The sequence below is a fragment of the Fonsecaea monophora genome (assembly GCF_001642475.1).
Source record: "Fonsecaea monophora strain CBS 269.37 chromosome Unknown Scaff154, whole genome shotgun sequence".
Lineage (NCBI taxonomy): Eukaryota > Fungi > Ascomycota > Eurotiomycetes > Chaetothyriales > Herpotrichiellaceae > Fonsecaea > Fonsecaea monophora.
In genome coordinates, this window is record NW_019174085.1 from 40,584 (window position 1) to 54,715 (window position 14,132).

Below are 14,132 nucleotides of genomic sequence, written 5' to 3' on the forward strand. Positions count from 1 at the left end.
TTCAGAAATAGGTAGCTTTCTCTCCAATGACAAGTCTAAGGAGCCACACAGTGGAGGTTCATGCTCCCTCCGATTTCTCTTGCTTAGGCTGCCACATTAGGTTGTCCAGGGCGACCAGAAAGAGACTTGGTATTCTGAACCATTCGGAGGGAAACTTCCCAACTCGTCATCAAATCCTCGGCACCTGAAGGCGCGTTCCACATTTCATGTACAGTGCTCCGATTTCCCGCTCATTTTCCGGACAGCTTGACTGGGATATGTCCTGTCTTGCCTGCTACTATCCATCTCTATCGCATCTGTATTTTATCCTCGAGTGCTACTTTCAGCAAGAGTGCATTTGGGCAACCGGGTGCCCTTTTCCACATCCGTGCAGCCTTCCCCATAGCATAACCAACGTCCAAAATGAGCTGGATTCTGTCCAAGTAAGTCATGCCAGCTCCTGGCCTTCCTCTTGACACATTGACGCTGTCCTGAAGACTCCTCCAGAGGAACGCTGCTTGTGTTCTTGAGGATATCAATGCGTCAAGGAACAACCACTAGCCACCACAGGCTCCCAGTATCTGCAAAGTTTTCATGGGGAGCCAAATAAATTCTGTTCACTGACTCGAACGAAATAGTCTTGCCCTGAACGGATGGTCATGGTCGAAAAAAGGCGAGCCTTGGGACTTCTCCGGAACCAAGGAGATCGTTGTCGTGACTGGAGGTTGTTCAGGCTTTGGGAAATTGATGGTAGAACGCTTCGCAGGCAGGGCGAAAATTGTCGTTCTTGACGTTTCTCCTCTGCCAAAAGATCTGCAATCAGGTACGTGACATCATTTCACGTGAAGAACCCGCGGCGGCCGTGCCCATTCTAATCGACACTTTCAGTGCCAAACTTGAAATACTACCGTTGCGACTTGACGAACCGGAATGAGGTAGGAGAGATCGGAGCCTCCATCAAAGCGGACGTGGGCGATCCCTCCATTCTAATCAACAATGCCGGCATTTCAAATACGGCACCCATTCTCAAGTCACCTTTGGAAGTCGTGGAGAAAATGTTCAAGGTGAATCTACTCTGCCACTGGCAGACTGTACAAGAATTTCTCCCAAAGATGTTGAAGAACAAAAAGGGCCACATTGTTACCATTGCCAGCATGGCGAGTTTCGTCTCCATGCCAGGATCCAGCGATTATTGCTCGAGCAAGGCTGGTCTGGTCGCTTTCCACGAGGGTGAGTGCCATTGGATGGCGTGGTCCGTCGCGGCAACTGACACCTTTCCCAGTGCTGACCCAGGAGTGCCGACACGGTTACGAGAATGGTGACTGTATCCAGCTGACCATCGTGCATCCGTCGTTTGCCAGTACCCCAATCCTGAGGGGCCACGAAGGGGAGCTTCGCAAGATGGGCGCTTCGGTCATGGACCCAAGGGTGGTGGCAGACGCAGTGATCAACCAGGTCTTTAGTGGGCGCTCTGGAAGACTGATCGTTCCATCAAGCTTCAGCCTGTTATCTTTCATTCGCGGCTGGCCGATTTGGCTCCAGGAAATATTCCGCAATCATCTTTCGCGGAACATGATGAGGTTCCGGAAAAGTGTGGGTGCATGACCCAGTATCTTAGAAAAGCTCAAAAGTACGGGACAGCTCCCTTTTCCTTGGGACGTGCATGACGGATGATTTGGATTCTTGCACATATGGCGTGACCCAAGCGGTATACATGGGGCTTTCATCTTATGAGTCTTTGATTCCGCAGCATTCTGAGGCGGAAGTGCCACTACCACACTACCACTACCCTACCATGTGTACCTGAAGTCTGCCGATCCTTCGATAAGTCTCTTACCAGCGTCTGCCTGTCGGTGGACCCACAAACATGCTGTCGAAAGACGAGAGCCGAATAAATGCCTCCAAGAGCGGCCATAATGACTTGGATAACTGAGGTGACACACTTCCTCGCGTCGCTTCCGGCATTATTCTGACCCCAGGCGAGAACAAGTGACAATCAGCCCACTCGTGCGACTAACACCGACGAAGGAACCGACATGGCGAGGCCCACAATGGCCAACGTACTTGTACAGTAGCACAAGAATGGACCTCGAACACGGTACTTGTCCGACACAGCCACGAGACACCAAGCGTATATACAACGGCAAAGGGCCGAAGGCGGGCCACTCAGAATAAATGCAAGCTCCATAGAGTATCCCAGTCCTCTGTGTAAAATTGATTAGATGGAAAAAGAGGAAGCTATAAGTGCCGCTAAAAAAAAAGAGTACCACTGTCACTCTTTAAACATGGAACACGAATGGTCTCGAGACTAACATGCTCCACACTTGCCAATCAGGGGGAGGGCAAGAGTGGGGCTCCACAGAAAAGGTAACTCTGGGGTATTATTACATGGCGGCATGGCGGAGAGGGCGGCATCTCGGTTCATCGGCTCTGCATCGCCTGGTCGGTAAACAGAATCCTTGTCCATGTAACCGGCTATTACCGGTTCCTACTCGGCGCTCATCGCTAGACAGAGTCACGGAGGTGGTTCGTATGAGCCTTGAAAAAGAATGTCGTTGTTGAGAAAATGGTGCCAGAGCTCCCTCTCCACAAGTTTGAATGACCAAAATTCCGCTCAATCTCAAACTTGATTCTTGCTTTATCTTTTCTCCATTCACAAGATGGCTTCTCCCAAGGTCGATTGGCTTGTCTTGATTCCTGACACTGAAGGCGCTTTGGAGAAGCGACTGAAGGCAAGGCCGTAAGGTTCAGAGACTTGCCGCGCAAGAATTATAGCTGACGATGAGAAGTGAACATATGGATGGTCTCAAGCCACGTGTTGACAGCGGAGCCTGGGTGCTGGGAGGTAGGTTCTGTCTTTACGTGTAAGGTGATATCTCAAACGGAAGAACTCATCTGTTTCTAGGAGCAACCTTGAGCACTCCGCCACGCGACGGTGAGGATAAAAAGTATACCGGCAGTTGCATTGTGGCCAGAGCCTCGTCTCGTGAAGAGGTCCTCGAAGAGATCCGCAAGGATATTTACACGAAAGAAGGAGTCTGGAATCTCGAGAAGGTTTGCGAATCTCTTTGAAAGGCGTTCTTTCGTATCCTTGCTGCTGACTTACCCGTCGAAAAAGATCCAAATTCATCCAGTAAGTCATCGAGGCGTACTTCGGAAGCATCTGTTGACTTGTCTTGTAGTTGGCAACCGCTTTCCGTACAGCCTTGTAGAACAAGGTGTTGGTGAAAATACCAGGTGCATTAGTCTATACAAATCAGAAACGCTTCGAGTCCGTAGTTACTGGCAGAAAATGTGATGTTGTGTCAATAGTGCTAGATCAGTGGCACTTGAGTCTCATCCCATATCTCCTGGACTGTAGTTCGGGTCCCTGGGCATTGCCCCGTACATCACAACACGTAACAGGTTGGTTTGTGCGTAGAAGCCATCTCCTCGTACAATACATGTCCATTTTCTAGCAGACTCGTGATGCCACTCCCCATGGCGCATTAGCGATTTCCGGCCAACTAATAACGGGCCTGAGCCGGTGGCTCAGCAAAGCCATCCAAGGGGTGGAATCATTCTTGCCGAGGCGCGGTTAGCAAACAGCCAGTTCTTTAACATGGCTATGGGTACCACGGCTGGTGTGTCACCCCCGACACGACATATCCCAAAAATCGCACTGAATCTGATAAAAATCAACTTGGACGGTGCGTACCTATCCCACCAAGTTCTAAGTCCCGTTCTTTAACCGCATATCCTAACTATTGTCAACATTGAGCCCATCAATCATGAAACTCTTCGATGTTCCCGCAGGCGCTTGTGCTGATATCAGCATCATCGACTCGACGACGAGAATCAATAAACTCCCCACGGAGTTTCTGATGAGGCCACCGCTCGAGGGTATGCCTTTCATGCCGGAGGTTCCAACTTGGTCGTTCTTGATTGAGAGCGCTACCGGCCGCAAGGCTCTTTTTGATCTCGGGGTACCGCCAAACTGGAGGGACTTCGCACCCCCAATTTCAGACAACCTGAAGAACCGTAGCTGGGATATTCAGTCAGAGAAGCATGTGGCCGATATCCTCAAAGAGCACCAGATTGAACCTGCGTCCATCAATCACGTTATCTGGAGGTAAGATACAACGGGCTACACCGCGCTACCGAGGGTATCTCCTACGTGGCTGACTGGCCGCGCTTTAGTCATTGGCATTGGGATCACCTGGGTGATCCATCGACATTTCCTCCGAGCACGGAGCTCATCGTAGGACCTGGATTCAAGGCTGCTTTCTGGCCTGGCTGGCCTACAAAAGTCGACGCTCCTGTCAGAGAGACTGACTTCGCGTAAGTCCACTACCACTCTACTGTACTGAATGTATTGTTCATGGTGATCTTACTGAATATTCGGGGTCAATAGTGGCCGGGAGGTCCGTGAAATCAACTTTGGCGAAGGCCAGGGGCTCCAAATTGGGAAGTTTAAAGCATTGGATCTATTCGAAGACGGGTCATTTTATCTTCTCGACACACCAGGTCATGCAGTCGGCCATCTTAGTGGACTAGTGCGGACAACTCAAGATCCAGACACGTTCATCTTTCTTGGAGGCGACTTGTGTCACAACGGGGGAGAGATTCGCCCGTCCGAATACATCCCTCTCCCCGGGGAAATCCACGTCGAGATCCCCTCTCATCTCGGCACCGTCATCTGTCCCGGCGCAGAACTTGAGGCGTTGAACGACAAACGAGGCCGCGGCCCAAAGCAGCCATTCTTTGAGCCCTCGATGGGTCTTTCCATTGAAGAAGCAATCAAGACTATCACGAAAGCTCAGGAATTCGACGCCGACGACAACGTATTGTTCCTCTACGCTCACTCTGGGGCGGTCAGGTCCCACGCTGAGCTCTTTCCGGCCAAAGCGAATAATTGGAAGGAGAAAGGATGGCGTGAAAAGATGTTTTGGGACTTTTTGAAAGATTTTCAGGTGGCTTTGCAAGGCATGAAAACTGCTATATAAACCTGTGGAGACGACGCGCCGAGAGCCTGATGCCCACTCGTAGACATTATGTGAACTATGAAAATCAGCTCTTTCGTGTCTGCCATCGTCTCCTACCTCATGCGCTTACACAGGGATCGGAGAGTATCTCCTTCTCAACGTCCAAAGCCGGGATTTTGTGGCCGCCTGACTTGAGAACTATGAAATGTTTGAGTCAGTAGATCATTTGCGTGCCGGAGAACTTTGAGCAGTCCAGGCTTTCTTTCCCAGTGAGAAAGTTCTCAGCCATGCTCTGGGTGAAAGTTTTCACACTCAAGAATGGTCCAGAACTGAGTCTCTTCTCCCACCCCGGCAAAGCGGTTAGTCGGCAACAAGGCTAGGGGTAAGTGTGACTCTGCTCGAATCACGGTTATCAGGGTGTACTCGCGTCCGGTAGTCGGTTCAATCGTCTGGAGCGGCACCAGCAGGCAAGATTGCCAATGCACAGCACTTGTATCAGAGACCGCCCACTCTTTCTGCTTGCCAGATGGCTGCTGCCATACTCACCAGGGTCCTTACTGGTCCATTTTTGTCTGGGTCATGCACTCCGGCTCATTCGGCCATGTGGAAAGAGTTTCAGGGGATGAGGGATGGGAGCAAGCCCAAACACCCCCGCGTCGTGGACATTGCTACCCCCAGAGGAGACTTAACCGACAATTTGCACTTCCCGCGTTCCGTAACCTAGCTTCTGAATCATTTTCCTGTTGAGAACCGAGCAAGACTAGTAAGTTCTTTTTTTTTTCGGTCAAAGGCATCGGTGGAGACAAGATTGTTGGACAAATGGACAATCCCCCGTCGCGCTCATCGCTCGTAAGGGACACGAGTAACGGCAACGATGATTCCCTGGGCCATACGGGCAGCACTCCTGCGCGGATAAAGCCGCGACGTGCTGCAAATGGTGAGTCGTCCACAGTGCAAGCAAAGAGGGTCTCCTGTACTGAGACAGTTTCTCACCAGCTTGTCTTTGGTGTCGCTCTCGAAAAGTGAGATGCAACGCCGTCACTCGTTTCCCCGACCGGTGCAACAACTGCGTGCTTGATGAGCAAGAGTGTATCGTCAACGAGAGGAGGTAAATAAGGAGTTAGTCCATGATATGAGACTGCAATGTTAATATTAAGAAACCATGCTAGACGTCCTCGCAAGTCCAGCAGTTTGGCTGGCGTAGGCCCGAGGCAGCATGGCTCTCTTCAGGAGCAAATCTTGGATTTGGACATGGCCAACGTCAGCACTGACTGTTTTCTCGACCTGGTGAATCACACCTCACCGAACAGGCAAATTTGGCAGGTCGAGAGCTCCCAGGACGTTTCCAACCGGCAGTCAGAGCAATCTCTGGCTATGCTGGATATTTCGGGTCCTCTACCAGAACTCAACACCGATCCAGCCTTCGAAAATTCCTTGTCCACCTTTTCGACCCATCAGCCAGTCTCTAGCGAAGACACTAACCCTCTCCAGGGCTCTGACCCATCTCCCTCTGGAATCTTTGTCTCTAGTTCAGACGTGAACACGGCCAGACACTACTGCTGCGACTCAAGAAGGGCCTCAATCCCCTTTTGGATTGCCGCGTGGTGTTTATGTGGCAAGCCCTCCCACACAACGGTGTCTGTGGCTGAAGCACACGCATTGTCTGTTCCTCCCCTTGCAACTATCGAGCTCCTGCTTGGCTACTACTTTAGCTACAGCTACTGGGCGTCCCCAATTGCAAGTGAATGGGAGATTTGGGCCCTCCTTCATCCCCAAGAAGTAACATGGGCAGAGGAACAACGTCCAATGAGCTTGGCATACCTCAATGCTCTCCTTTTCGCTGGTAGTGCACATGCCACGGAAGAGGAATCCAAAGCCGCATCCTTTGCCAGTGTTCGCAAGATGCGGGATACCTTTTACCAGCGCGCCAAAGTGAGTGACAATTTTTCGACATCAACGTACATCTCCCACTGAGATCGTTCCTACGCATTTAGGTCCTGTACGAAGCAGACTGTGAAAATGATGACTTGAGTCGGGTACGATGCTGTTTGTTGCTGAGTTCTCAGCGAAAATACCCAGACGCTATGTTTGAGAACGAGTACTGGATTTTGAAGGCCCACGATATACTTCAACAAGCAATCTTCTCGCCAGATTCTGCATCACCATGCCAACAGCAACGCATTGGAGCGCAATGGAAACGCCTGAGGGCTATTTTCTCTACGAGGATTGGATACATCAGACTTGGGAACCGCTCCAACGGCGTACCAAAGCTTCAGGACGTTGTCCCTCGGCTTTCGGTGGAAGATCTGGAAGAAGACCTTCGGTTCTCTTGGTTTGTCAGTTGCGAACTGAAACAAAAGCTGATTCAGGTGCTCCTGGCATCGTGCGAGCTCACCGCAGACTCTGAGCCTCTGTGTAGACTTCTTACCTGGCGGAGCGCCCTGGCACAGACCGTGACTCTGTCATCTGGCTATAGTAATCACCCGTTGATGGGAGACGCAGAGCGAATCGAGCAGCTACTGGGCGATTGGAAATCGCGTCACCAAAGATTACTCATGGCCGACGCTGTGGATGACATTTCGACGAATCCTCTTAAATTCCCACTGTTTGTGTCTCAAGCGATGTTGAGGTTATTGTTCGAGTAAGCTCCCTTGTTGCTTCCCTTGTGACGTTTCCTGACCCAAACTTGGAAGATATGTCGTTTCAGCCCTCCACAGAGCCTTAAGTTCGGCCGAAAATTCCCATCTAAGCTCGTGGGTGGCGAAGATATGCGAAATATCACACCAAACTCTCAAGGAATCGGCGTTGAGAACAACACATGTGATTTCAGACGTTCTAAAGCGCAAAGCCATGCGATTTTTGAACACACACGCGTAAGATGGTCATCACGATTCCTTTCCTGGCACACCGGTCTAATGCCATTTTTCAGGGTCATATGTCTATCAGTACCATTGACGATGAATTACCTGACGATAAAAACTTCCATGCAATGCTCACCTCAGGCCGTCCACGACCTATCTACTTGTCTTCAAGCAATGGACGAATTAGCGCTTCGATTTGACGTTGTCGACTTCTTCCGGGCTTTGAATGATCAATCACTGGCACTGGCTCATCAGATCTTGGCCAAAGAGCTCCCAGCGGCCAAGAGCAACAACTTTGTCAACTTGTTTGCGGTCGCTCCAGTTGACGTATCCAACCAGCCCGACGACCAGATGGGCAAGGACGTTTACAAAATAGTGTCCAGATTCCAGGAGCATGCTTTGGCACGCGGATGTGTCGAAAGGAGCTAGTTCTTGCTGTCGATCCATTCCTGATCTCTCACGTCTGCGATGAGCGAGACATGAAATGAAGATAAATGGTGTCTGATACCCATCAATGGGAAAGTGGGGACTCGCTGCACGCACCTGTCTCTGGTAATCAGCCAAGCAGGTTTGGAATAATCCCGCTCTCATTGCTGGACGACATTCAATGTTCGTTATCAAGAGGGACCTGAATTCGTCATCCACCCTCTGACATCGTGGTTCTTTGGTCCAATATGACTGAAGACCCACCCCCAAGAGGGAGGTCGAACACCTGGTTGCGGGGGAATAATCATGTCCTGGTCTGCCGAGGTACGAGTAATTACATAAAAGGCTTAGTACACTACTACTGCTCTTCCGAGCATCCCAAATGATTTTTGAGCTGGTGTGGGGCATCTCTCCTGCGTGACAATCGGCGTAGCCTGTGGCTCCATCATCACCCTGGCGGCCCTTATATGCCTATCAAATGATAGCCGCTTCGCTGCTCGTCAATTCAGCCATGACTGGTTGTCTGCCAAGCTATCTGATCAACTTCACAACGAACGTCAACATTCCTGACACTGTAGACCTGCCACCACCACATTCTCAAACATTGGGCGGACAGGCACGGCGCGACACACCCACAGGGTCGCAAGAGGCGTCCTAAGATCGACGTACACGTTGGCGTAAAGATGGGCGGAGACCAGCCCCCCCGAGAACGAGCACGAATAGTCTGCAAAGCCTGCCACATGCGAAAGGTCAGTGTCAAGTCGTAATGGCGCGTCGAGATTGGTGAGGGGCTAAGCTGATGGACGAAGGTCAAATGTAATCTTGGAGAGTCGCGGCCTAGTAGCTGTCACAACTGTGTTCGCAACAACGAGACTTGTGAGCCTCGAGAAAGTGCTCGAAGAAAGAAACGGAGGCTGGCTCCTGTGCCCGACAATCCCTCCATGCGCTCGGATGCCCAATTGCCATCACCTGGATTGTATGAGATCCGGGGGCCAGACAGGCCACACAATGCTGCACCTCTTCCTGACGAGGCTACGACGTCAGCCTCCACCGAGACGCCGAGTCGCACTGGCTTCGTTGGTGACCAGTCTCACCTGGCCGTGGAGTCATGTGCGAAAACTCAGGTTGACGCTCTTGAGGCACATATTTCTGAATTGCCAAACAGCCTAGACGAATTCACGCAAAACATCCTCAGGGCCAGCGAAGCCTTGGTCCTTCCCGGAGATTCCATCATTCGAGCAATGCACGACTTGTATCGCGATCACGCCTTTCATCGGCTGCCGGTCATTGGAGAGACGGACTTATTGTCTCCTGGCCACCGATCAACTTTGCTCTGTCTGGCGGTTCTCGTGGTAGGGTCTCTCCTTCGACATCCTCACAACAACAAAACGCCCGGTACGCTCGCGTTCCCATATTACCGAAACGCCAAGTTACTTCTCAACCTCGAGGTCGAGCCTGACAATCTCAACAGGCTGAAAGCCATGTGCCTTCTTAGCTCTTGGAGCATGTGCACACCAAGTAAGGTCACCTTGGACAGCCCGTGGCACTGGAATGGAGTTTCATTGAGGTTGGCCATCCAGATGGGTCTACACCGTCGTACGACATACAGTGGCAGATCTGACACCGGCGTTAGTCGACGAGTATGGTGGACAATCTATGTGAGTTACTCGCCAGATCACTGTCGCTTTACAGCTGACACCTAAGCAGGGAAATAATGTGCTGCAAGCCGTATGCTTTGGACGTCCTCTGCCAATTAGACCCGAGGATTTTGACATCGAGCTACCCAAGCTGGAAGACTTTCAGACTTTGAATGATCCTGCCCTATGCTTCATTGAGTTCTCCAAGCTTGTGGTGATCATGGCGAGCATCGTGGAAGCAAGCATAAAGCGACGCCATCGAAGTCACTTTGATGTCACAGACATTGTCACTAACCTTCAAGCGTGGGTCCGAGAGCTAAATCCACGGTTCAAGCTCCAAGATCAAGGTAGGAGACTGCAGTACTCTCGCCCAGGCTCGGAACTACATATCATGTATTGCGTTTGCGTCATTCTTTTTTTGAGTCTACCTGGGAATCTGCATCAGAAGACTGTTGCAGACCAGGGGAAACTTCTTGCAGCCTCCTGCATTGCTCGCCTCTACGAAGAAATGGGACATCGAGACGATATCAATTTCCTGCTCCCAATTCATGACTATTTCGCGATGGTGGCGGGAGCCCAATTGATTGCGGCGCTACGGCTACCTTCGACGCAATCGGACAGGCTACGGGAAGAGCTGGGCATCATCAAAGACAGCATGTTAGCGACTATGAGTCTGAAATGGCCTGGAGCGAAGGCTGTATTGATTCGTCTACAGTACCTCGAGCAGAATGTGGCTTCCGCCATCTGTCCAGAGACAAGGTCGAACGATGTAATGGGGCATCGGGAGCCTGAACGTCCTATTCAAGGAAGCCACCTCTCCAACCACATCCTGCAGTCGTTGCTCCCTTTCTCTAACCTCTTTTGTGGGGTTCAACTACCGACCAGCAATGTTTCCGTGTTTCCCAGCTTGGCCGGACAAGCTGATCATCCAAATCCAAACATCTTTGACATGGTCACTCCATGGATCCTGAATGACGAGTGCCTTGACATGGACGCTTTCGACTGTACGACTTGGGTCAATTTTGACAATCTAACGTCTCTTGATCACATTTAATCATCAATGCTGCCGAGCAGAAATCCCGGATATCGACCAAGGAACTTTTGCAATCGGCCACCATTGAACTTGTCAACAAGATGACATGAGATCGCCGTTGTTGACGAGACTTGGACGTACCGAACGCAGCTTCGCAGAAAGCAGGAAGCACTTTTGTCATGCATCCATGTATTGCAAGGCTCTACTTTTCCTTAGCTGCGATTCGTTGCGCAAACTCACTGGGGAGGCACACAAGAGATGGGAGGCGGAGTAGCTGTTGCGGTCGAAACGGGGGGCATCGACACCACCAGCCACGACATCAAACTTTTGATTTGCTACATGAGATTGATGTTCTTCAAATGCTTCCTTATGGTCCGTATCATGTTCAAACCACTGGCGCTAGCGCTAATAATGATCGCTCGTACATGGGCAGAGGTGCCCAGCGGCTGCTCCGAGATGCCCTTCCGACTTGGCCGTTGACGTGGTGGATATATCGTGCAACACTTGGTGGTTTTCACGAAGTGATAGCCATGGCTTCAGCTTCACATGGCGGACTGGCTAGAATTTGAACCACCACTTTGCAGGCGTGAGCTTACTAAATACCGGGGTACGGTCCTCGCATGTAGCCTTGGTCGGTTGTCGTTGGAGGAAAACCGGTCCCGTCGACAATGCAGTTGAGCCAGTCTGCGTGCTCGATTCACTTCGGCTTGCTTTGCAGTTTTTTTGAAAGAGCCGACTGCCGAGATTTAGGCGGCTCGGTCATGGTCGCTCGAGAAGCTGTTACCCAAATGGCTACCTGCAAACAACTGCATGTAGGGCTCGGGTTATCCCTGGTAGTGGCCAGCTTCCAGTAAGGATGATCACGATTAGCACACTTCTTCCGTGGGACGCAATGCTGCTCTTTCCCACTGAGATAGGAGAAGGTTCAAACCAAGCTCATCATGTATGCTGTTTGTATATTAGAGACACATCTTGTTCAGATATCGAGCAGGGTCTCTAGATAATAGTCGAAGTGTTCGTAGTCGGCAATCCCTCGCGCAGCAGCCAGAGGGTGCCTTGTCGTGTACGAAGACTCCCCGTATTCCCTGTCGGTAAGAGCAACAGTTCCTCTGCCGCCCTGCCCACCATCTATTTCGGCCCGAGTCTGGAGGCTTAATCACCGCTCTGGGAAGCGTCGAAACTTTGGTTGGTACATATATGTTAGGTGTTTGGAAGTTTGGGTCTTGATCTCTATCTTTATAGCGGCACATCAACAAAGAAGCTGTGAGCCATCGAAGATGGGCCTGACCGACTTTCAGCGCGTTGGTCTTATCGGCCTTGGGGCAATGGGATATCCTATGGCCCAAAATCTGGCAAGAAATCTTCCAGTTGAAACTAAGCTCGTTGTCTTCGACATCTCATCGCCTGCGGTGGAAAAGATTGCAGGAGAATTTCCTGAAAAGGTGGAAAGGGGGAATAGTGCCAGGGAAGTTTTCAGCAGATCGGTAAGATTAACTGACTCCGAGCCAGGCGATGGTTGAGGAGCTGAAAAAAAGATCCCCCTTAGGATGCAGTCATCACAATGCTTCCGGAAGGCCATCATGTAAGATCAGTCTATACGGGACCTGACGTCCATCTCGATTCCGAGTGTCTCGAGGGCAAGATCTTGATCGACAGCTCGACCATCGATGTCGACAGCAGTCTCGCTGTCCGAGATTATTTGAAGGGAGTCGCGCCAACTGCGTCATTTTATGCAGCACCGGTCAGTGGAGGAGTCTATGGGGCGTCTGCTGGCACACTTGCGTTCTACGTCGGCATCACAGACTCTGATGGCAACTTTGAGACCGTAAAGGAATTACTTTGTTGCATGGGCGACAAGGACAAAATCATTCCCTGCGGATATCCCGCATCAGGGCTGGTTGCAAAAATCTGCAACAACTACCTTTCTGGCGTTATGAACATTGCAGCGTGTGAAGCAATGCACCTGGGCGTGAGTGCCGGACTTGATCCTAAAGTCCTGCATCGTGTCATCTGTGCAGGAGCAGCCAGGAATGGCATTATCGAGCGAAGTCAGCCTGTGCCGGGCATAGTCCCAACTGCTCCGTCCACCAGAGGCTATTCTCCAGGCTTCAAGGCAAGCCTTATGGCGAAAGATGTTGCCCTGGCGGTGAAGCTAGGTGAGACATCAAAGGCTAATTTGGTTCTTGGATCAACCGCCTTGTCCACTTATCAAAGCGTGCTGCCCGAGTCCGGAGATCTCGATTTCACGGTCTTGTATCGGCATATTGTAAGGGGGGCGTCACACCAGCAGGAGACAAATGGAAGCTAGCGACCGACCCTCGGAATGCGACAGGAGATGCATAAGATGCATGGGGTTTGAAAGAGGAGGCGAAAATACTCGACGCTCGTGTATAGTCCAAAAATGAGCGGTGGTCGTGATTTCGATCACAACATCGCGGGACCTATTGACCCGGCTATTGCAGGGCTTCTCTGGAGCCACGGATCAAGGGATGTGAACAGAGAGATTACTATATTACATCTCAATTGCCTCTACGTCTTGGCGACGGGAATCTAATGTACTGACCGATCAAAAGCGGTACGTTTCTCCAGTTGAACAGTATCAGGTCCCTGGGACTCCCCTGAACGTCCATGGTTACACTTGAGGGTGTAGATCAAGGAGAACGTTGCTCAAGATGGATATGACCATCGCCCTCTGTCCGTGACTTGGCTTTCCTTGGCCTCAAGTGGCAATGTACCTTTTCGCTACTCTGAAATCCTTAATAATGCTAGCTCGCTCTTGAGATCGTGAGTATCGACTTTCGCAGAGCTCCACACCTATTTGGCGGCCGCCGAAGGAGATTGAATGTTCCTGACTTCAAGACTGGGATTGGCCTCGGCGATATTCGGCGTGTGTGTGTTCGGGGATATTCCCTTTGTTCACGGTAATTTCAAGAACCGGGTCACTATAGTGGATATGTTGAGCACGAAATGGTCGCCGGCAACGCACGTCACCCTCCAATGCGTAGTGAACTCGGCTGAAACGACAGTTGTTCTCTCGGCGACAGGCAATATCCTGCTCATTCGACCGCAGAGTTGCCGACAGAGCATAGCTAGACAGAGCTCGGTTCATGGAGCCTGTCAGAATATGGTTTCCCGGCACATATACTTTTCACACTTTGACTGCGACCCCAGGCAAAGTACAATTCCTTCCTCTATACACCTACCTTGACTAGCTTTCGGCCCAATCAATCAC

General features: G+C 51.0%; 6 protein-coding genes across 6 annotated transcripts; all 6 read left to right on the forward strand.

Moving 5' to 3' along the window:
* Window positions 1-402: 402 nt before the first annotated feature.
* On the forward strand, window positions 403-1,584 carry AYO21_11338 (hypothetical protein; the record flags this gene model as incomplete). The annotated part of the gene is made up of 4 exons (XM_022661234.1): window positions 403-422; window positions 618-802; window positions 868-1,209; window positions 1,262-1,584. 4 exons carry the CDS (start codon window positions 403-405, stop codon window positions 1,582-1,584), a joined length of 870 nt encoding a protein of 289 aa, XP_022506468.1.
* A 1,055-nt stretch (window positions 1,585-2,639) lies between these two features.
* Window positions 2,640-3,191, forward strand: AYO21_11339 (hypothetical protein; the record flags this gene model as incomplete). Its single annotated transcript, XM_022661235.1, has 5 exons — window positions 2,640-2,719; window positions 2,769-2,824; window positions 2,885-3,033; window positions 3,098-3,112; window positions 3,162-3,191. The coding sequence occupies 5 exons, from the start codon at window positions 2,640-2,642 to the stop codon at window positions 3,189-3,191; spliced, it is 330 nt and encodes a 109-aa protein (XP_022506469.1).
* Window positions 3,192-3,749: 558 nt separating this feature from the next.
* Window positions 3,750-4,964, forward strand: AYO21_11340 (hypothetical protein; the record flags this gene model as incomplete). The annotated part of the gene is made up of 3 exons (XM_022661236.1): window positions 3,750-4,090; window positions 4,159-4,299; window positions 4,373-4,964. The coding sequence occupies 3 exons, from the start codon at window positions 3,750-3,752 to the stop codon at window positions 4,962-4,964; spliced, it is 1,074 nt and encodes a 357-aa protein (XP_022506470.1).
* Window positions 4,965-6,194: 1,230 nt separating this feature from the next.
* AYO21_11341 (hypothetical protein) lies at window positions 6,195-8,233 on the forward strand (the record flags this gene model as incomplete). The annotated part of the gene is made up of 4 exons (XM_022661237.1): window positions 6,195-6,875; window positions 6,938-7,584; window positions 7,651-7,763; window positions 7,977-8,233. The coding sequence occupies 4 exons, from the start codon at window positions 6,195-6,197 to the stop codon at window positions 8,231-8,233; spliced, it is 1,698 nt and encodes a 565-aa protein (XP_022506471.1).
* A 938-nt stretch (window positions 8,234-9,171) lies between these two features.
* On the forward strand, window positions 9,172-10,921 carry AYO21_11342 (hypothetical protein; the record flags this gene model as incomplete). The annotated part of the gene is made up of 2 exons (XM_022661238.1): window positions 9,172-9,888; window positions 9,938-10,921. The coding sequence occupies 2 exons, from the start codon at window positions 9,172-9,174 to the stop codon at window positions 10,919-10,921; spliced, it is 1,701 nt and encodes a 566-aa protein (XP_022506472.1).
* A 1,256-nt stretch (window positions 10,922-12,177) lies between these two features.
* AYO21_11343 (3-hydroxyisobutyrate dehydrogenase) lies at window positions 12,178-13,208 on the forward strand (the record flags this gene model as incomplete). The annotated part of the gene is made up of 2 exons (XM_022661239.1): window positions 12,178-12,384; window positions 12,447-13,208. 2 exons carry the CDS (start codon window positions 12,178-12,180, stop codon window positions 13,206-13,208), a joined length of 969 nt encoding a protein of 322 aa, XP_022506473.1.
* Between the last annotated feature and the right edge of the window lie 924 nt (window positions 13,209-14,132).